The following is a 21,225-nucleotide window of genomic DNA, read 5'->3' on the forward strand; positions in this document are numbered from 1 at the left end:
TCTTCTGAACCGTCGCGTTAGAAAAAAATTCACCCCCGTACAGTGTGTGACATTAGAGAGATTAGCTTCGTACAGCCAAGCCGTTTTTTGAACCAGGCTGTAAACATGTTTATTTCTGCTGCAAAGATCGTCTTTTTCCAATTCATGTCTATGTGGTTCCCGGTGTTTCTGCAGCCAGCCTCAAGCGGATTCTCGATGTATTGCAGTTTATAACATTTCCGCATGGGCTTCATCGTTTGAGACCGGAGGTTTCTGATTGGTTGCCACCCAACATTACACAGAAGAAGAAGACAGCACTAAACAGCCAATCATGTTGCAGGGTGAGAGGTAGGCGGGGCTTAAATACATTTGGAGCCAAATGTAAACACAGCTGAAACGGACCCAAAATTTGCCTTTAGATTTAAATGAAATAATGTTTTCATATTTATCGTGATAATTCTCGATATCGACTGATATATTTTGAAATATTTTATCATGATAACATAATTTTCAATATCGCCCAGCTCTAACATTATGTATTGAGCTTGGATTAGAAATATGGCACAATGTATGTCAATGGAGAGAATAACATATACCTTATTAATTACTAATTAATACTGCCTGTAATTGCTGCTATTTAATTTAAATTCCATTTGTAACATTGTATATATCTAAATTGTATTCTAGCTTTATTTATCTATTTTATTTTACTTATTTTTATTTTATTTTTATTTTTTTAATTTATTTTTATGTTATTTTGTTTTATTTTTTTGTTTTATTTTTTATTTTTATTTTGTACTTATTTTTTTTTAATCTTATTTTGTACTTATTGAAACTTCTTTCTTGATTGTACTTATGTCTGGGTTGCTGTAACAACTGAATTTCCCCCCCGGGGGATCAATAAAGTAATATCTTATCTTATCTTATCTTAAGAACAAATTAACTGTTTATGAGGGAATCTGGAAACCATTTAATGATTATATTAAGAGTGGAGATATAGGAGGGCTTTTACAGGCTGAAAACCAAGACTGAGATACTTATATGGACTTGTGGTATATCCCAGAAAAAAAGACGAAGACACTGAGAACCGGTGTAACTTAATTTTTTTGCATATGTGGATGTATTTTTTACTTTATTCAAGGTACCTTTAAATGTAATGGAGATTCTGTCTTGTGTGTTTAACACACTTTGAGAGAGAGATGAATGTGGGTGGGACGGGGTGTTTTGTTTGTTTGTTTGTTTGTGAGAAAATACAAAAAATGACTTTTGTATTGTACAAAATGTTAATGTAATATTTATGTCTGTGTAAGGCACATTGTACATGGAAAAGTCAATAAAGATATTGTTAAAAAATCATTATGTATTGATTGCCATCAGGACATAAAGATCATTTTAGCCAGTATAAAAAAATGTATCTAAATCTGAGTACCAACCCCAGCTTTAATAAAGATGCTGTTTCTTTTCCCTGGATCGTTCACGAAGTGCACATGATCAGCGCATGCGCAGTGAATGAAGCTGCGTTGTATCAATCTTCCAGAAATCCTCATGACGCGGTAGCAGGCAGCAGACAGCTGGATAAGAGCTCAGGTAGGTGGGCGGGGGAGGATGGGGGACACCGAATATCTCCCTTTGAATCTCTGTTATTTATAAATGATCTTCGGGGTGTTCGGGGGGATCTGAAGCTGACCCATCTTTCATCTCCTCGCTGTGATTGTTTTCATCACCTCGAGCTGCACACTGCGCGAGCCCTGTTGTCGGGACGGTTAGCTTGGATGTGTTTCTAGAACGCGCACTTCCTCTCAGTGTCATCAGCTGAGTGATCTGCAGAGCAATGCTTTATAATAACAGTCTGTTTAATGGATACAAACACCTCTCGTGCACCGTTATGGTATTACATCACAGCTTCTGCATCACTGCATGTGTCAACACACACACACGCACACACACACACATGCACACACACACACACACACACACACACACACACACACACTGGGAGGAGGAGAGGCTGACTGCCAGCCAGACCATAAGGAACATAACAGCGACTGGCTTGGGCACGTGATGGAAATATGAGGCAGTGTTTGCACCTGTAAACATTCCTCCCTCCCTGAGGGTGAAATGACAGTAAACAGTGGCCTCCTCTGCACCCTGCTGCTGCTGCTGCTGCTCCTCTGTGTGCTTCATGTGTTTGTAACTGCAAACAATGTTGGTGTCATGAGGAAGAATGAGGTTTGCTTTCATCCTCCTTTGTGTTGTCTTGGAAACAGGACCCAAACGCAGCATCAGCATCCTTAATTTTTGTAGCTGCTGTTAAAATAAATGATAACTCTGCTGGATGAATCTGACTCTGGGGAAACAACCGGCTGTTATTAGACTTATTCAGGTTGTGTGCTGTGTTAGCAAAGGGCCCATCTATATGAGCTACATTAGATACATGTGTGAAAATTCCTTCACAAACATGATATACAGACTCAACAAAAACACTTAGACATGCTGGAAATCTATGACTCCTTGCAGTTTATTATACAGCCCTGTAAAATAATATACAAGGATTTAGTTCCCTGATTTATGTCGGAGGTCAGAGGTTTTGTATGGTATCATACCGTAATGGATCGTATAACCTTGTTTTGTATCATATCGTACCGTAATGGATTGTATAACCTTGTTTTGTATCATATCGTACCGTAATGGATTGTATAACCTTGTTTTGTATCGTATCGTACCGTATTGGATCGTACAACTTTGTTTTTTATCGTATCGTACCGTATTGGATCTGTAACCTTGTTTTGTATTGTATCGTACCGTATTGGATCGTACAACTTTGTTTTTTATCGTATCGTACCGTATTGGATCTGTAACCTTGTTTTGTATCGTATCGTACTCTATCGGATCGTATAACCTTGTTTTGTATTGTATCGTACCGTATTGGATCGTATAACTTTGTTTTGTATCATATCGTACCGTATTGGATGGTACAACTTTGTTTTGTATCGTATCGTACCGTATCGTATCGTACAACTTTGTTTTGTATCGTATCATATCGTATCGGATCATATAACCTTGTATCGTATCGTACCGTATTGGATCGTACAACTTTGTTTTGTATCGGATCGTACCGTATCGGATCGTACAACTTTGTTTTGTATCGGATCGTACCGTATCGTATCGTACAACTTTGTTTTGTATCGTATCGTACCGTATTGCATCGTACAACTTTGTTTTGTATCGTATCATATCGTATCGGATCATATAACCTTGTATCGTATCGTACCGTATTGGATCGTACAACTTTGTTTTGTATCGCATCGTACCGTATTGGATCGTACAACTTTGTTTTGTATCGGATCGTACCGTATCGGATCGTACAACTTTGTTTTGTATCGGATCGTACCGTATCGGATCGTATAACCTTGTTTTGTATTGTATCGTACCGTATTGGATCTGTAACCTTGTTTTGTATCGTATCGTACCGTATCCGATCGTACAACTTTGTTTTGTATCGGATCGTACCGTATCGGATCGTACAACTTTGTTTTGTATCGGATCGTACCGTATCGTATCGTACAACTTTGTTTTGTATCGGATCGTACCGTATCGTATCGTACAACTTTGTTTTGTATCGTATCATATCGTATCGGATCATATAACCTTGTATCGTATCGTACCGTATCCGATCGTACAACTTTGTTTTGTATCGTATCGTACCGTATCCGATCGTACAACTTTGTTTTGTATCATATTGTATAACCTTGTTTTGTATCGTATCGTACCGTATTGGATCGTATAACTTTGTTTTGTATCACATCGTACCGTATCGGATCTGATCGTATCGTATATCTTGGTTTTGTATCGTATTGTATCGGATCCTATCGTATAACTTTTGTTTTTTTCGTGTCGTGTGTGCAAATTCCTTTAGATTCATGACATACCGACTCACTAAAAATGCTAAGACATGCTGGAAATCTATGACTCCTGGCAGTTTATTATACAGCCCTGTAAAATAATATACAAGGATTTAGTTCCCTGAACTTAATTGTGTTAGAAGACTTTCAGATCGGATCGTATAACTTTGTTTTGTATCATGTCGTATAACTTTGTTTTGTATCATGTCGTATAACTTTGTTTTGTATCGTATCCTATCGTACTGGATCGGATTGTATCGCATTGTATCGTATCGTATAACTTTGTTTTGTTTTCTTCGTGTCATGTGTGAAATTCCTTCAGAAACATACTGACTCACTAAAAATGCTTAGACATGCTGGAAACCTATGACTCCTGGCAGTTCATTATCCATCCCTGTAAAATAATATACAAGGATTTATCTCCCTGATTTATGTCAGAGGTCTACAGTCCACACTGACAGTAGAGATATCACAACATGTAACAAACCATCTGTCTACTATTGGCTTATTATTACAAGTTAATGTAAAAAAAAACATCAACTTTGACACAATAATGAGAAATAATACAAATTAAATGCTATTAAACTCATTCATTTTTAATTGGCTTCCATGTTGAGTAATGAAAATCATCATAAACACTGTTTACTGTCAACATTGGATCACTTAGAAAGTCCACACATGCCTAAAGAGGGAGATTAGCAAGGTTTTTGTCTGTTTAACTCATCATAAATATTAAAAATGTTGTGTTTTGTTACCTTTGATGTTTATTTACTCATTAATATTTCATGTTGTAGAGAAGTACTTGGGCTCAGTGTTCAGATGCTTGATTACCAGAAGTATGGAGTCCTCCTGCCTCCTTGAAAATAATGGCTGGGTCATGATGAGTGTGGATGATTACTGTATGCTGAGAAAATAATCATGTATTGTTAACTCACAGTGACCTTCTGCCTTCTGCAGTACTTTAATTCAAGACCAGTGTCACCAGATGAGCTGCAATTCAGTTATGTAGTCCAGATCGAGCATGTGATCTAAACCAGAGACAATGTTCAAGCTCACAGAAAAACAAAACAGGCAGTCAGTTGCAAAAATTGTCATGTTGCTTCATGACCCAGTGGTCTTAAAGTCATATTTGCAAGCTCTTACATGGAAAGTGAGTTTTAAATTATTCAAATTTGACATTTCTTATTGTTTTTGAAAGAACTGTAGTGTGTAGCTCTAAAGGAAACCACTCATTAAAGCCAAAACAGCCGTGTTTGTCTATCCTGTAACAGCATGTAGGCGTGGGACAAAACATCAATACAGCAACATCATTGTCCTGACTCATGTGGTACAATTAACATATATTACCAAAAGTATTCGCTCACCTGCCTTGACTCACATATGAACTTAAGTGCCATCCCATTCCTAACCCATAGGGTTCAACATGATGTCGGTCCACCTTTTGCAGCTATTACAGCTTCAACTCTTCTGGGAAGGCTGTCCACAAGGTTGAGGAGTGTGTTTATAGGAATCTTTGACCATTCTTTCAAAAGCGCATTGGTGAGGTCACACACTGATGTTGGTCGAGAGGGCCTGGCTCTCAGTCTCCGCTCTAATTCATCCCAAAGGTGTTCTATCGGGTTCAGGTCAGGACTCTGTGCAGGCCAGTCAAGTTCATCCACACCAGACTCTGTCATCCATGTCTTTATGGACCTTGCTGTGTGCACTGGTGCACAGTCATGTTGGAAGAGGAAGGGGCCCGCTCCAAACTGTTCCCACAAGGTTGGGAGAATGGAATTGTCCAAAATGGTTTGGTATCCTGAGGCATTCAAAGTTCCTTTCACTGGAATTAAGGGGCCAAGCCCAGCTCCTGAAAAACAACCCCACACCATAATTCCTCCTCCACCAAATTTCACACTTGGCACAATGCAGTTCGAAATGTACCGTTCTCCTGGCAACCTCCAAACCCAGACTCGTCCATCAGATTGCCAGATGGAAAAGCGTGATTCATCACTCCAGAGAACGCGTCTCCACTGCTCTATGGTCCAGTGGTGGCGTGCTTTACACCACTGCATCCGATGCTTTGCATTGCACTTGGTGATGTATGGCTTGGATGCAGCTGCTCGGCCATGGAAACCCATTCCATGAAGCTCTCTGCGTACTGTACTTGGGCTAATCTGAAGCCCACATGAAGTTTGGAGCTCTGTAGCAACTGACTGTGCAGAAAGTCGGCGACCTCTTTGCACTATGCGCCTCAGCATCCGCTGACCCCTCTCCGTCAATTTACATGGCCTACCACTTCGTGGCTGAGTTGCTGTTGTTCCCAAACTCTTCCATTTTCTTATAATAAAGCTGACAGTTGACTGTGGAATATTTACGAACGAGGAAATTTCACGACTGGATTTGTTGCACAGGTGGCATCCTATGACAGTTCCACGCTGGAACTCACTGAGCTCCTGAGAGCGACCCATTCTTTCACAAATGTTTGTAAAAACAGTCTGCATGCCTAGGTGCTTGATTTTATACACCTGTGTCCAGGCCAAGTGATTAGGACACCTGATTCTGATCATTTGGATGGGTGAGCGAATACTTTTGGTAATATAGTGTATGTCTTGGTCCAAATATTGAAATTTCGTATCATTTTGTATTGCACTGTATCTTACCTTAATGGATCTCTTCTGCGGATTGATTTGACAGGACTTGTGATCAGTTTGCCTCTGGTGTTGCTCATGTTAGTGAAAGTTAATAACTGTTGTAAAGGGGTTGTCAAGGGGTTTTGACCAAACAGAATCAAGCATCTTACACAGCCGAAAGATCAGCATGAAAGCCGGGTAATAATGTATCATGTTTTATCGTGTTACACCTTATCTTATAGTATTGTATTAATTCTTAATAATAATAATATTCACTTCCAAAAGGTGGAAAGAAGAGTTTGTTTTAGTGATTTTTCAGAGAGCTGAGAGCGTTAGTTAACTGTTGTATTTTGCAGTAACTTGTAGATGTTTTCATCTGACCCTCACTTTAATAAAAACAGCTGGATGCTGTATTTCTTACAGTGACGTTCTGCAGACACAACATTTTAAGATGAAGTGTTAACATTCACAAAAACATCACTGTGTGTCATGCATTTGCTCTGTATTGGTGCTGCATGTGTCTGCTGTACATTCACCGGTGTGTGGGCTCCTCTCTCCCTGTGTCCGGCAGTTTCGAGGTAAAAAATGGCAGTGGAGAAGCGCCTGGCATTCTCTATTGTGCAGTTCCTACGAGATCAAACACATTGCGGTGCTCTGAATTCTGATGAGCAGGAGAGCCTCGAAGGTAGGCCAACACACCGGGCACTTACATTTTTAAAAACACTCACTTTTATCCTGTACATTTCAGACTAATACTACATGTTCCTGGTCACTGCCCTGTTCTTAGGAGGAGGGTTCAATCATTAAAAGATAATAATGATGCTGTGTGCAGTTTGTGCAGACGGGCGTTTAATTGAATATGAAAGATGAGACAGTGAACGTTTCTCACTCTGGATGTGCAGCCAAGTTCTGACTCACCACAATAGCTGTTATATTAAATGTTATAAACCCCTCGCTTATCATTCTGTCTCCACAGTTGCGATTCAGTGTTTGGAGACGACCTTTAAGATCAGTTCAAGTGACTGCCATCTTGCCGTACCACAACCCCTGACGGAGATATTCCTCAACTCCCTGCTGAAGGTGGGTGATCCATTCTTTAAAGCAGTCATTCACAAATTAGGGCAGACCCAGACTTGGTGTTATGACAATGCATGCAGTGAGGGGAGATGAAACCATGCACACTTCTCTGCACTGCTGACGAAGCATGGCTAATTATGTGAAAGGACTGCGAGGTAAACACAACTACAAAAACAAAGACAAGAAAATCTGATGAGTCATTTCACCTCAGCGTCACCTGTACACTGATGGGTAATGAAGAGAGACCCACACTGTGTGCTCTGCTTCTTGATTAGCTTCTAACAGCATGAAGCCAAGCAAGTGGAGACAAGCATTTGGAGACGTCACATCTCGCAGCACGCAGAGAAGCCGCGTTGATTTCTTCAGAGAGAAAGTGAAGAAGTCATTTGTTGTGCCCGAGAGTGGCTTTAACAAAAGCTGCATCTGTGCCATCAGAGGCTCGGCTCGCCCCTCTCTTAAAGCAGTGACGGAGCCGCTCAGTGTGGGAAGCTGCAACCTAAAAGCTGAGGAGTCAATACGGCGAGCTGAAGGCTGTCTCTCTGTCTCAAATGTAACCATTGCTGGGTGCTTTTATGACGTCAAAAAGTATTGAGGAGCAGATTAATAACAAAACATGGGACATCTGCTCGGCTCTGTTAATTAAGGGCGAGTCTGATAGTGTGGTTAATGAATATTGATGTGTCTGAGCCCTGCAGAAAAACATTGGGAAGCACTGCTTTAAATATGGATTTTATTCCATTATAAACATTTCTGTGTATATATTTTCTGCACTAATTTAATGCTACATTTTTTGGGCTCTTTGCATATACAAGGCAGAAAGCAGTGTGATTTAGAAATGCTGTTATTACAGAGTTAGTCCTGCAAAAGTCGCTCTGACTGCATTATTAACGAGACTCTCAGCAGTGTCTGCAGCACGTGTAGCAGAGGATCACAGCTGAGCTCATGCATTACGTCATCTTTAAAGCTCCAGTGAGGAAGTTTGGGTTGATTTTGTCCTTTCCTTGTGCGAAGTGTTTTCTGACAAAACCTCACTCTGCCTTCTTTGACATTTCAAAGTTTCCCTCATTGAGAATCTTTGCTCTTTGCTTAAGGTCTCAGCAGATGTGTGTCTAACATGAGTCTGGTCCTGCTGGAGGTTTCTGCCTGTGTAAGGAAGTTAGTCCTTGCCACTGTAACTTGCTAAATGCTGCAAAGTGCTCTGCTCATGGTGGATTAAGATGAGATCAGACTGAGTCCCGTCTGTAATATGGGATCCTGTCTATCCCTCTCTCTCCCCTCTCTCTGTATCCCACTTACTTTAACTCTTCCTGTCCCATTAAAGTTCCTAACCATAGACCTTTCTGGAGTCCATGAGCTCCCTTGTCTCATAGGTTTGCTCTGGCATACTGCTGTGGATGGTCCAGACTCCAGCTGCTACAACTACTACTATCCGTCTCACCACTATCGTCTCTCTCTCTCTTCATCTCCCTCTATCCCTCTCTCCAACACGGTCTCAGCAGATGTGTGTCTAACATGAGTCTGGTCCTGCTGGAGGTTTCTGCCTGTTAAAGGAAGTTTGTCCTTGCCACTGTAACTTGCTAAATGCTGCAAAGTGCTCTGCTCATGGTGGATTAAGATGAGATCAGACTCAGTCCTGCCTCTCTCTCTCTCTTCATCTCCCTCTATCCCTCTCTCCAACACGGTCTCAGCAGATGTGTGTCTAACATGAGTCTGGTCCTGCTGGAGGTTTCTGCCTGTTAAAGGAAGTTTGTCCTTGCCACTGTAACTTGCTAAATGCTGCAAAGTGCTCTGCTCATGATGGATTAGGAGGAGGTCAGACTGAGTCCTGTCTGTCAGATGGGACTGGATCTTATCCTGTTTTGATGTTGGGTCTTTGTTAATAATAGAACAGAGTACGGTCTAGACCTGCTCTGTTTGGAAAGAGTCTTCAGATAACTAAGTTGTCATTTTGTGCTATATAAATACAGATTGATTGATTGATTTGCTGTTGAAAAATAGCGTGCTGTTAATCACTTTATTTGACACCTACCCCCTGGCGATGACTTCAGACTTCTGACCATCATATAAAAAGAATCAATCTTTATACCGATGGTCTTGTTTGCTTTTTTAGGCCATAAAGAGGAATCAGTATTAATTTCAGTCTGTTTCAAAGCCAGCTAAAAAAATCCTCGCAGGAGCTTTAATTATGTATCGCCGTATTGACACAAAGGGGCTGCATAGAGGTGCAGGGGTTGGCACTATTGCTTCACAGCAAGCAGGGTCCTGGTCCAAACCCTGGCCATGCATGCACATGGGTTCTCTCTGCGTGCCCTGGCTCCTTTTATCCTCCAAAAACATGCCCTCTAGATTATTTGGTCACTCTGAATTCCTCTAAAATGTGAGTGTGCATGAAGGGTTGTTTGTCTCTGTTAGGCTGGCAACGTGTCCAGGGTGCAGCCTGCCTCTCGCCCAATGACAGCTAGGATAGCCTCCAGCAAGCCCTGAATGGGATGAGTGGTACAGATAAAGGATGTATGGATGCATGTTGGTACAAGAAGTCAAGGTCTACTTTCACTAGAGCTCAGATCTTCTGCATATCAGTACCCCTATAAAATAAATGTTGGCATCCATCTGAAAAGTCAGGAGCTATTATCCAGAATGAATAGTGTTTGAAGCTACAGTAGTTTGATGCATGTTACATTATCCTCAGACAACACTATAAACCTTCCTCACAGCAGACATTTTGATTCTGGCTTCACTCCAACAAAGTTTGCCAGCACATGCTGCCTCACTGGCAGCGGTTATTGGCAAGCTGATGGAGAATAAATCCCTCCTTAATGACATTAGTTACACCTGTTATTCTCACGCCACCACAGTGACACCCTTCTGCGTACGGTACAGTCACAGTTTGATGAAAGAGAAGTTCACATGAAGGTAAATCATCATGCGACTGTTTCTCTTTGACTTTCCTTAGAATGACAACCTCACCGTACCAGAGACTTCTCCGTCTCCAGAGGACATAGAGCGAGCGGAGCAGCTAAAGAATGAAGGTGAGGTGTAAACTCTGATTTTAACACCAATTTCATTACAACTGACACCTTAACAGCATCTCCTGGTTGCAGATTGTTAGCTGTCTGGTCTCTTCATGAAAAAAATGCACTATGTCAGGGAACTTCTAGGATGGAAGAGAAGCAAAATAGAAGATAAAGCCTTAAAACAGAGTAAATGAGCTTCACATGTGCTCTTATTTTGAAAGGATTGTGCTCAGACTGCAAATCCCAGACTTCAGGCACTGGTCACTTTTTATCACCTCAACATTATGCACCATATAAGTAACATAAACCTTTAAAAAACAGAGGTTTCTTATAGTAGAACAGCTGATAAAGGAAGTTTTGAGGTGCAGAACTTCTGATCTATCTGTTGAACGCTGCAGGACTCACCAGCAGGGAAACCTTGTGTTTCACATTAAATCACATGATCCCAAAAACAGAGAAGCCCAGAGGAGCATTAAAGAGGAACATCTTGGAGCTCTGCAGCTCCTTCCACCTTGAGGATGACTTATTTATTAATAGCTCTATTTTCAGCCCCTGGCAAAAGTACTGTATTGATCTCTGAGGGTTTCGAAGATGAAAGTGAGGGCCTGGTAAAAAATGAAAGTGCAAAACGGCCACATTCATCTTCTCTTCCTCCTATAGATGTAAAAAAAACAGCAATAATGCTTCAATTTAAACATGAAATCCTGTATTCTGATGCTTTAAGGTCAGCACAGATATCTTGCACTGTGGCCTTGATTATGGCTTACTGGTGATGTCAGATAAATCCAGATTTACTGGTATATATCTGCCAAGAATTGAACTGTTTTGAAGGATTTTCTTGTGATGATAAAAAGTGAAAACAGCTTTGACTCAGCGTTCTTTAATGTGTGTCCTCAAACGTTTTAATTTCAGGGAACAACCACATGAAGGAGGAGAACTACAGATGTGCAGTGGAGTGTTACACAAAGGCCATCGATCTGGACCTGAGAAATGCTGTGTACTACTGCAACAGGTATTTACTACAGCATGCTCATCTCCTTACACTCTCATCCTGGTAACTTACATATTCCACCACATGACCTCTTATGTCCCCGACAACCCAAAGATAAGGATAAATTGGGATAGAGAGAGCCAATACATCACCACAGTTATCACTCAGGCTCTTCCTTTCATCCCTGTTTCATCAAGTTAGGCTCAACAGTTAGCTTCAGCATCCCAGATCCACCCCCGTCCATGCTAGCTCTCACTTTCCATCTTACTCTATACATCAAAAGAAAGAAGAAGCAAAGACACGAGTATGTGGAGAGTCCCCTGCTGTGCTGTTTGCTCTATTTCCCTGTACTTCCTCTCTTAAGTGAGGAGAAAGAAGAGATGTAAACAATGTATCCTAACACAATTAAAGCTCCAGTGAGGAGTTTTAAGATGGTACGAAAGTGACTCAAATCGATGCTTATGTCTCTGTATGACTGTCGCTAATGTTTTCTTCTTCTTTTGCTATTTAATGCAGTTAGCATTCTTCTTCTTCTGTTTCTTAATGCAGTTAGCAAACAGCTTTAAGACGCTCTATAGCCACCGTCTGGTGGGAATACCGTAAAGGCACCGGTAAAAATGATGAAAAATTATACTTTTAAAATGAGAAAATATTCAAAGTAACTCTTCCATTTTTACAAAGTGAATGAATATTAGAATATTTGAAAATCGTTGCCCACCCTTAGCTTATAGTCACATTTGTATGGCTTTAACTGCTGCAGCAGGGTAGGTGGCAGATGAGTGGATCGACGATGTGCTGTATAAACAGCAAAAATTAAAGATGGATGATGCATTTGGAAGTGAAAAGGAGAAAGGATCAAATTTTAGTGGCAGGAAACACAACTAACACATGTACCGGACGTATCACTGATGACCACAGGGGGCGCCAAAGTGCCTCATAGGAGCGTTAACTCTGTAACTCTTGAGGAAAGGCAGATTTTGTGACAGAGTCATGCATGTAGATTAACTGTCGTTGTGTGAATAAATAATGAAACATGTCTGGGTGTAAAACACTGCAGGGCTGCAGCTCACAGTAAACTGGGGAATTATACAGAAGCAACTGGTGACTGCGAGAGAGCCATTGGGATAGATCCAACCTACAGCAAAGCGTACGGGAGGATGGGGTGAGTGAGACCAAAGTAATCCTTTCATGTGATCTAATTTGTCCTGTATTGATGTTTGCATACAGATTACCACAAAAGACAACTAACAACAGTATGTGTGAAGAACTGGGATCTTAAAATAAAAAGCAGGAAAATAAACACACAACTTCATCTCCAGTCCCCCAAACCAGGCTAATGCTGTTTGTTTTAATCCCTGCTCTGTTGTATTTCGAAGTCTGTCTGAAATAACGTCTGGGCCTTTAATTTGTGTCTCCAGTTTGGCTTTGACCGCCATGAGCAAGTATCCAGAGGCAATTACCTACTTCAAGAAAGCGCTGGTGTTAGACCCCGAGAACGACACGTACAAATCCAACCTGAAGATCGCAGAGCAGAAACAGAAAGAGGCAACCAGCCCGGTGAGTGAAGACAGGAGCTTTTAAGTAACATGATAAATGCTCTGTTTAGTTCCCATGTATGACTGAGTCATGGTGATTCTTACTTGAGTTTGTTTTTGTGCTACAGATCGCTGCAGGATTGGGATTTGACATGGCGAGTTTAATCAACAACCCCGCCTTCATCAGCATGGTAATAACCCCACACCCTCTGAACACAACAAACCTGACTGCTGTTCACTGAACTCACCATTTGTCCCGCAGACAGGTGTCTTATGCTTGTTTTGTCTCTGGCAAGGTTAGAGCAGATAGTTTCCCTAATTAGTCCCTTGAGTGACATCCAGGCCGTTAATCAGCCGAGTTCTGGAGGAGCGGAGGGGACTTGTCTCGGCGCAGTGAGTTCGGACTTGTTAGACGATGACACATGGGAACGTCTGCCAGGACAGGAACGCTGCTACGAGCATGCCAGAATTTTATTGCACCAACAATGGCCAAATACATCTTATTCAGACAGCTGTGTGTGTGTGTGTGTGTGTGTGTGTGTGTGTGTGTGTGTGTGTGTGTGTGTATCCAGGCCTGTGCAGTGATGCCAAAGTAGAGGTGTAAACTGTCCTTTTTAGAATATGAAGAAAAAACACAAGGTACCTAAGAAAATATAAAGCAACATGTTTTAGTGTGGTGGAAACGGGCAGATCCAGAGGAATGGCCCTCCTCGTGCCACCTCAAAACCCTCACCTATGATTGGCTGTTTGCCTTAAAGAGGGGAACTTTTCCCTCAGTTGGTACTTTAAAGCCTCTGTGAGAACTTTTTATCTGGTTATGAAACAGACTGAATTTAATCGTGATGCCTCTTTGTGATCTACAGAAGCAAACAAAACCTTCAGCACCAAGACTGACAGTTTCTTTGTTGTGAATATTAATGCCTGCAATCACTGCAAGGGGGTAGGTGGAGGACCAGACGACTGACAGCACACTGAAGACAGACTTTCTAACTTCTAACACAGCATAAATTTACAATGAGTAATATATTTGATTGTTAACAGAAAGCAGATGAGATTGTTGTTGTTTTTGCCAGAAAACACTACCAAGGCATTTTAAAGGATAAGATCAGCAAAGAAATAGAAGGAATTACTTCTCATGGAAGCTTTAAATTCTGACATATGACTGATTTTTGAGTCCCTAAAGATTGGTCGACCCAAGCCAAAAAGGTCTGGGTGAACACCAATGAATGGCTTTTATAGAAACGTCACTAAGAAGACATATGAATATTAAAAAATCAAAACACCTAATCAAACTACATGTCAGCGTTCACATATCACAGTGCAGAAATTAAATGAAACAATGGACAACAAATAAAGAAGCAAGAGATTTGGCCAGACCAAGGAATGGCTGGTTGCAATGTACATTATATGAATTTGTTTGGGTCTATGATGCACATCACTGATATATTGTGAATTTAGACATTTATGCATCTCAGTTTTGCATTAAGTTAAGCACCATATGCATCAAATTACCCAGCAGACACAGTGACGTGTGTGGAGTTTGTTATTTCAGCTCAGTCTTCCCCTCACACAGTGTATTTTGATAATGTGCACATATCTTCTGGACCATGGTTTGTATCATCATGCCATTAAAAAACAATAAGAGCCGAACACTTACTGTGATGATGCACTTCCATTCAGTGTTTCTGGTTTTCTGGTTTAACTCCTGAATACTGGAGAAAGTCAGAAACAGACTTCTGGTCTTTGCAGCAGCTGGACTCTGGTTGGTGATGGTCGCACACTGCAGCCCTGTTTAATCTACAGGTTCATCTTAATCCACTAAAGTCCAGAAGTGATGTTGTTACCAAGTCTCACGAGTGACAAAAAGTAGTTCTCCCAGCTCGTGCGCATTAGCTCGCAGTTCACACACCTGCAGCACCAGGTAACGTGGGTCTCTCGTGCTCTCCAGATAGCATTGACGCTCACGTGCGTTCAATCACCCTTACCTCCTACACACTCCGGCTCATACAGGTGTCCACGTGCGTTCACGGTGAACGACATGTCATCTGCGCTGTCAGATTCACTCATTATTAAGTTTGGGTGTTCAGACGTGGACAGCTGATCAGTGCGCTGCTGCAGGCGGAGGAGCACGTGTGTGATGCGCCCGAAAATAGTGCAAAAACTGAGGGCAGTTTTTCATGAATGGGGTTGAGCCGACCAGCATCCTTTATTGCTAGAACAATTACTAGTGACATGTGACTCATAGGCCAACAACCCCATTAAAACCAATCTGAAACATCCCTTTAATGTTTCCCATTAGCACTCTTAAAAGATGCAGAAATTCAATCAATCAAGCTTTATTTATAGAGCACCTTTTATACAAATACAATGCAATTCAAATAGCTTACAACGAATGAAAACAATTAATTAGAATAAGTTAAAGCATCAAATTAACATTAGGAATATTAAAATTAAAAATAAATGAATAAAAAAGGTAAAATAAAGGCTAAAATTATCAATACAATTGAGTGTATAAATAATAAAAAACTGATTAATATAATAATCAATAAATAAAACATTAAAATCAATATAAAACATTACAGTGATAAAATTGAGTGGATAAATAATAAAAAAACAGATAGTTAAAAATAATAAAACAGCATTTAAATAATAAAATTGAGCAGATAAATCATAAAAAACAGATTAATTATAATACAATAAACTGATAAAACAACATTAAAATCAATATAAAACATTAAATTAATAAAATTGAGTGGATAAATAATAAAAACCATATAGTTAACATGAATAAAATAATAAAACAACATTAAAATCAATATAAAAAATTAAAGTAATTACATTGTGTAGATAAATAATAATAAAAAGATAGTTAAAATTAACTAAATAGTAAAAAAAAACATTTAAATAATACATTTGTTAAACCCTACATAAAAGCCAGACTGAATAAATACATTTTTAGTTTACATTTAAAAGTCTGAATATCTGCAGCTCCTCTCAGATCCACCGGCAGGCTGTTCAATCATCTAGGAGCGCAGTGGCTGAAAGTAGCGTCTCCAAAAGAGGAACAGCTAACCTGTGCAAGGTCCTCTTCCTGTAACTTTTATGTTTGTATTTTCTTCTCACTCAAACAGTCCTGTAACACTTTATGTGATTGCATCTTGTCTGTTTTCTTCAATTTGGTTGAAGTCTCATCTCCTTTCCGTGGATTGATTTGATATGGCGTGTTTGATCATGTTGTCCCTGGTGTCCCTCTTGCTATATACTGTAGAATCAATTACCATCGTTATGGCATTTTGACCAATCAGCAGCAGGTATTTTCAGCACAGCCAGGTGATGACTAAGACAGCTGGGTAAATAACTGAGCTTGTTTTCTGTTTACAGGCTGCCAGCGTGATGCAGAACCAACAAGTACAACAGCTGTGAGTGTTGACAAGAACTCATTGTATATGAGGATGTTTGTTTTTGAAGCCTGCTCTGACTCACTGTCACTGTGTCACTGTGGGCTCAGTATGTCAGGAATGATGTCGAACGCTGTCGGGGGTCCAGCAGCGGGAGTGGGAGGACTGTCAGACATTTCAAGTTTGATTGAAGCGTAAGTAAACACAACTCCAAACTCAAAGGAGAGTGCTCGTTATTTACTGATTATGTATTCAAAATAATGAGACTGTTCAACACCTGGGCATAGCTGCTTCCTTTAAGGACATCTGTTTCTCATGACTGGCTTCCTGCTGCATGTTTTCACTCTTAATACTCACCTTAAGCTACCTTGTGAATATCATATTTACTGTTAAGACATTAGTGGTGAGGGATACAAACCACGATGGTTACAGAGACTTAGAGTTATGTCCTGTGTGTTTCAGCGGACAGCAGTTTGCCCAGCAGATCCAGCAGCAGAACCCCGAGCTGATCGAGCAGTTAAGGAACCACATCCGGAGCCGCTCGTTCAGCGGCAGCGCAGAGGAGCACTCATGATCTTCTTAGGTATTTTTTAAACACACTTCACATCCTTTGATTTGCAACCACAGCCCTCACTCACCATGTAGGATCTTAAAGGTGACATATCATGCAAAATGGACTTTTTAATGGTTCTCTACCTGAAATATGTGTCCCTGTCTACAAACCCCCTGAAAATGAAAAGAATCCATTCTGCCCCTGTTCTGATTTCTCCACCTTTCTGCAAATGTGTGCTGAAACCAGCCGTTTCAGTGTTCAGTGTTTTTCCCATAGACTGTATAAAATACAACTCAACCCCTCTGTTTTTCATTCCCTGCACACGTGTGCTAACAAGGAGCTTAGAAGGGAGGGATGCTAGTTGTAGGCTGTCTTAATAAACACAAAGGTCGGTTTTACTCCCCACGTCTGCAGATTTTTGAAGATCTAGTGGATGAATTTTATTTTACAGTGCTAGTGCTAGTTAGCATAGCCACATAGCTACATGTTCGTAGCTGTGTACCAAGACACACGTCGACATACTGACAAATAAAACAACAAGAAACACTAAATCTGTGACCAATCCTTCAGAAAGGTCCTGCTGCAGGCGGTCTCTCCGTCAGGATCAGATTCTGGATCAGATTCAGAGGGTTGAAGTAACGCGGGTCTGTGAGCAGCCGTGTATATTCAGCCAACATGTAAAGATTAGCTCAGGCATGTCCAAAGTGCGGCCCGGGGGCCAATTGCGGCCCAAGGTACATTTATTTATGGCCCCAAGCTTCCATCTTAAAATGTGTTATTTATAGCACAGATATTAATCACATTCTGAATCATCTGTACATTTGCAGTTTCTTTCAAGTGCACAAACAAAACTAAAGTCAATCCAGAAACGTCTCAAAAAGCTTCATATGGACTCCCTGTCCAAAGCCAAAGCTCTGGGGATTCTGCAAGATGGCAATAAAGAAGAAACACAAGAACTCTTAAAGCTGACAGTTTTACAAATTAATGTTTTTATCATGATGTGAAAATGTTCTTGATGAACACTAAAAGTTCAGAAGACACAAAAGAGAACACAGGACAAGATCAAAATCAGGAAATTGTACAGAAAAGGGAAAAATCTGGTGCTTAAAAAATGTTCGGAATGCAGGAAAATAATTATTTTGTTCTTAAAAAGTTGTCTGCTGGTCAGAAAAGTCTTAAAAACAACATGAAAAAGAAGTGAGATGAAATCCAGATTGTGATCCTGCCATAGGAAAATAATGATACAATATTTTTCCCACATTGTCCGACCCGAATGAAAAACATTCTCCCCCAGAAGAAGATAAAGTTTGACCATGTTTACATGGCTTGTAGAGAACTGAAGACTTCCTAGTTACTGATTTATTGAGAAAAAAATGTAAAATAATTGTTATTCAATAGAGATTTCATATATAACTTTTAGGATTCCTGAGTCTCAGTAGGATCCACTGGCCCCGAGGTATTCTGACAACATCAAATGTGGCCCTCTTTGAAAAAAGTTTGGACACCACTGCATTAGATCAACGTGCTGGAGAGCCGAGGCCACACCCACTTCCTGAGGGGGCGTGGTCAGAGAGCTCATTCTCATTTAAAGGCACAGACATAGAAAACAGACTGTTCTGAGCAGGGCTGAAAAAGAGGGGTTTACAGGCAGACAAAATCTGATTTCAAAGTGTTTTTTTGAGCATAAACTTTAAAAACATGTTTTGGGGACCTCTTAGAACAATATGTTTTGATGAAAGTATATTTAAAGTATATATTGGTGTTATAAACTGACTTTCTTTCATTGCAGCGTCACTTTTTTTTCCAAGAAAGGGCAACCATTACGGCGCGATTACAATCTCTACACCCATTTCTTAAAGTCAAATCCCCGGCAGAGCTGGACTGAAGAGACAAGGATGGGGGTGAAGGCACTTTACTGTGACTAAAGGCCCTGCAGCAAAGAAGAGACGAGGGCCTGGAGACCGGACCATAAAATGAAGCATCCCCCACACATCTTAGGGTAAAAAACATATTGTAAACACATAATCACATAAAAAGAGCCAAGAATGCATTCAGCCGGCTGAGAGGGCGTCACAGCTTCTACATCCTGCAGAGGTTGTCGTGTTTTTTATGTGCCGAACATACAACTCGCTTCATATTCCGAGGAAAGGATCCGTCTGACTAGTCGTGATGAATAATGGAGGGTTCTGGGAGGAATGTACTTTTACAGCATTGCAGGGAACATTTCAGCTTTTTTCTCATTGAATTTCCATAGGACATCAGGTTTGCCTTGTTTCTACTGCATCTCTTATTTTTGTAGACAGACTCACTCCACTTGTGTAAGGGTGATAAAACACATTAACGAGTAGGACTCTCTTCACTGCTTTTAAAACGAGGACTACTTCAGTTTTAATCAAGACTACAGTTTATTGTATAGCAGTGTTTGCAGCCTGCATTATGTTGTTATTGCACTTTAGTAAAAAAATAAAGGTCCCCCTTTAAACCTATTTATTGTTCATAAACTGGTAACAAAGTATTCAGATTGTTCTTTTTGCATGCTCTTACATCTGGTATTTGAGATCAGATGATTTATGGAAACAATAGGTATGCTAGGACAGCACGATGTTTTGTCTATAACATGTTAATAAATGTCTTGAAATTGAGAAACGAAGAGACAGTCTTCTATTTATGATTTTGTGTCATTATGTAAATATATTTGATCCAAGCAGCTTCCATGCGGAAGTGTTATAAACTGCAGTTCATTGAGTGTCCACTTGAGACTGGCTCCAGAAGTACCGGAAACCACATACACACCAATTCAAAAAAGCCGATCTTTACAGCAGAAATAAACATGTTTACAGCCTGGTACAAAAAACGAGTGTAGTCTGGATAGCTCATTTCTCGATCGGCGCACACTGTACGGGGGGTGAATTTTTTCATGACGCGACAATTTCAAAGATATTTAGATTACAAGTCTTCCAATGAGAGGCACAGCTGACTTGATTGACAGGCGGGAACACTGTAGCTGTTGGCTAGGAGGCTCATAGCCCCCCAGTTATGTTGAGTTCAACATTTCCAATATGGCTGCCGTCGATTGGCCTCAAAACAGTGCTTCAGAAACAGATGGATGACGTCACGGATACTACGTCCATTATTTATACAGTCTATGATTTGATCATATTCAAGTTCAACCGGACGTATTTCATAAAATTTTGGCTAATCACTCACTATGAAATCTTACAAAAAAAAATACTGTTCAAAATAAAAAATGAATATTTTATTTGTGATTTTAATCTGGTTCAGACAGTAATGGCGTGCTCACTTGAAGCTACTCAAAAAAAAACTTGGTGCTGACTTTTTAATTGTAGAAATTTGAGGGATTTTATTCTAAAATTAAAAGTTTTGAACTGTATTGCGAGTGCTGACATTCTTCAACTTTTAATCTGGATCAAACAACAGTAAATGAGTTTCAACTTGAAACTGCTGAGCATTTGATCCAAAATATTCTGGATTATGCTTCCCTCAACTAATTTAAGGAACACATTTATAAGATTATTAAATTGATCCAATAATACAACATTTGTATCCTTACTATGTACGGTAACATATGGAGCAACGCCTGCGAGCTAGTTCAGGCAGACAACTTGAGCTGCACTGATATACACCTCACATGTCCCACTCTCATAACCATCATCCAATCCTGCCCTTTGCCTCTCAAATTGGCATTCTATTTAAACTGGGAAAATCTCCCATCTCTGCCTCTGCCTGTCAATGACTCTGCTGCTGCATGCCTATTGCTGATTTTTTTTCATCCCCATCGCCTCCCCAGCATCCACCTGCAGGCTCTGGGGTGTGTTCAGTATGTTTTGCTCATCACTCCTCAATGTCTGCCTGTAAATTTATCTGCAGGGAGTGATGAGGCCGGAGCCTGGGCACCGAACATGAATATGTATTTGCTGCTACAATAGACAATTTATACGTGAGTTGTCTGACTGAAATAGAGTAAGCAGGTTGTAACATGGCTGTGATTAAAGCTTGATTCTGATTGGTCACTGAATAGCAAACATTCAGACTAACTGTAATCGTATCAATACGCCGAAAGAAGTCCGGTTAATCTGAAGACGTTGTGTTTACTGGAGGCTTTGATGGCTAAATTAAAGATGGCGTATTAAGTAAATTAGTATT

The 21,225-nt window shown here is 40.4% G+C and overlaps 2 protein-coding genes across 3 annotated transcripts in view; one reads left to right on the plus strand and one right to left on the minus strand.

Annotated features, from left to right (window-relative positions):
* The window catches only part of nln (neurolysin (metallopeptidase M3 family)), a 32,925-nt gene extending 17,654 nt beyond the window's left edge, over positions 1-15,271 (minus strand). The window contains exon 1 of the mRNA XM_034709970.1: positions 14,768-15,271. The gene's annotated coding sequence lies outside the window, so the exon portion shown is untranslated. The remainder of the gene's footprint in view (positions 1-14,767) is intronic.
* sgtb (small glutamine-rich tetratricopeptide repeat (TPR)-containing, beta) lies at positions 1,502-19,711 on the plus strand. 2 transcript variants are annotated; one of them, XM_034709971.1, is made up of 12 exons: positions 1,502-1,566; positions 7,065-7,178; positions 7,470-7,573; positions 10,524-10,599; positions 11,497-11,596; positions 12,633-12,737; positions 12,994-13,132; positions 13,239-13,301; positions 16,492-16,529; positions 16,619-16,702; positions 16,971-17,091; positions 18,851-19,711. In XM_034709971.1, exons 2-11 carry the CDS (start codon positions 7,079-7,081, stop codon positions 17,080-17,082), a joined length of 921 nt encoding a protein of 306 aa, XP_034565862.1. In that variant the 5' UTR covers positions 1,502-1,566; positions 7,065-7,078; the 3' UTR covers positions 17,083-17,091; positions 18,851-19,711. The 2 variants fall into 2 exon arrangements, with proteins under 2 accessions (XP_034565862.1, XP_034565863.1); XM_034709972.1 differs by lacking the exon at positions 1,502-1,566 and adding an exon at positions 6,440-6,455.
* Positions 19,712-21,225: the final 1,514 nt, after the last annotated feature.

The sequence above is a fragment of the Notolabrus celidotus genome, chromosome 19 (assembly GCF_009762535.1).
Source record: "Notolabrus celidotus isolate fNotCel1 chromosome 19, fNotCel1.pri, whole genome shotgun sequence".
In the NCBI taxonomy this organism is placed as follows: Eukaryota; Metazoa; Chordata; class Actinopteri; order Labriformes; family Labridae; genus Notolabrus; species Notolabrus celidotus.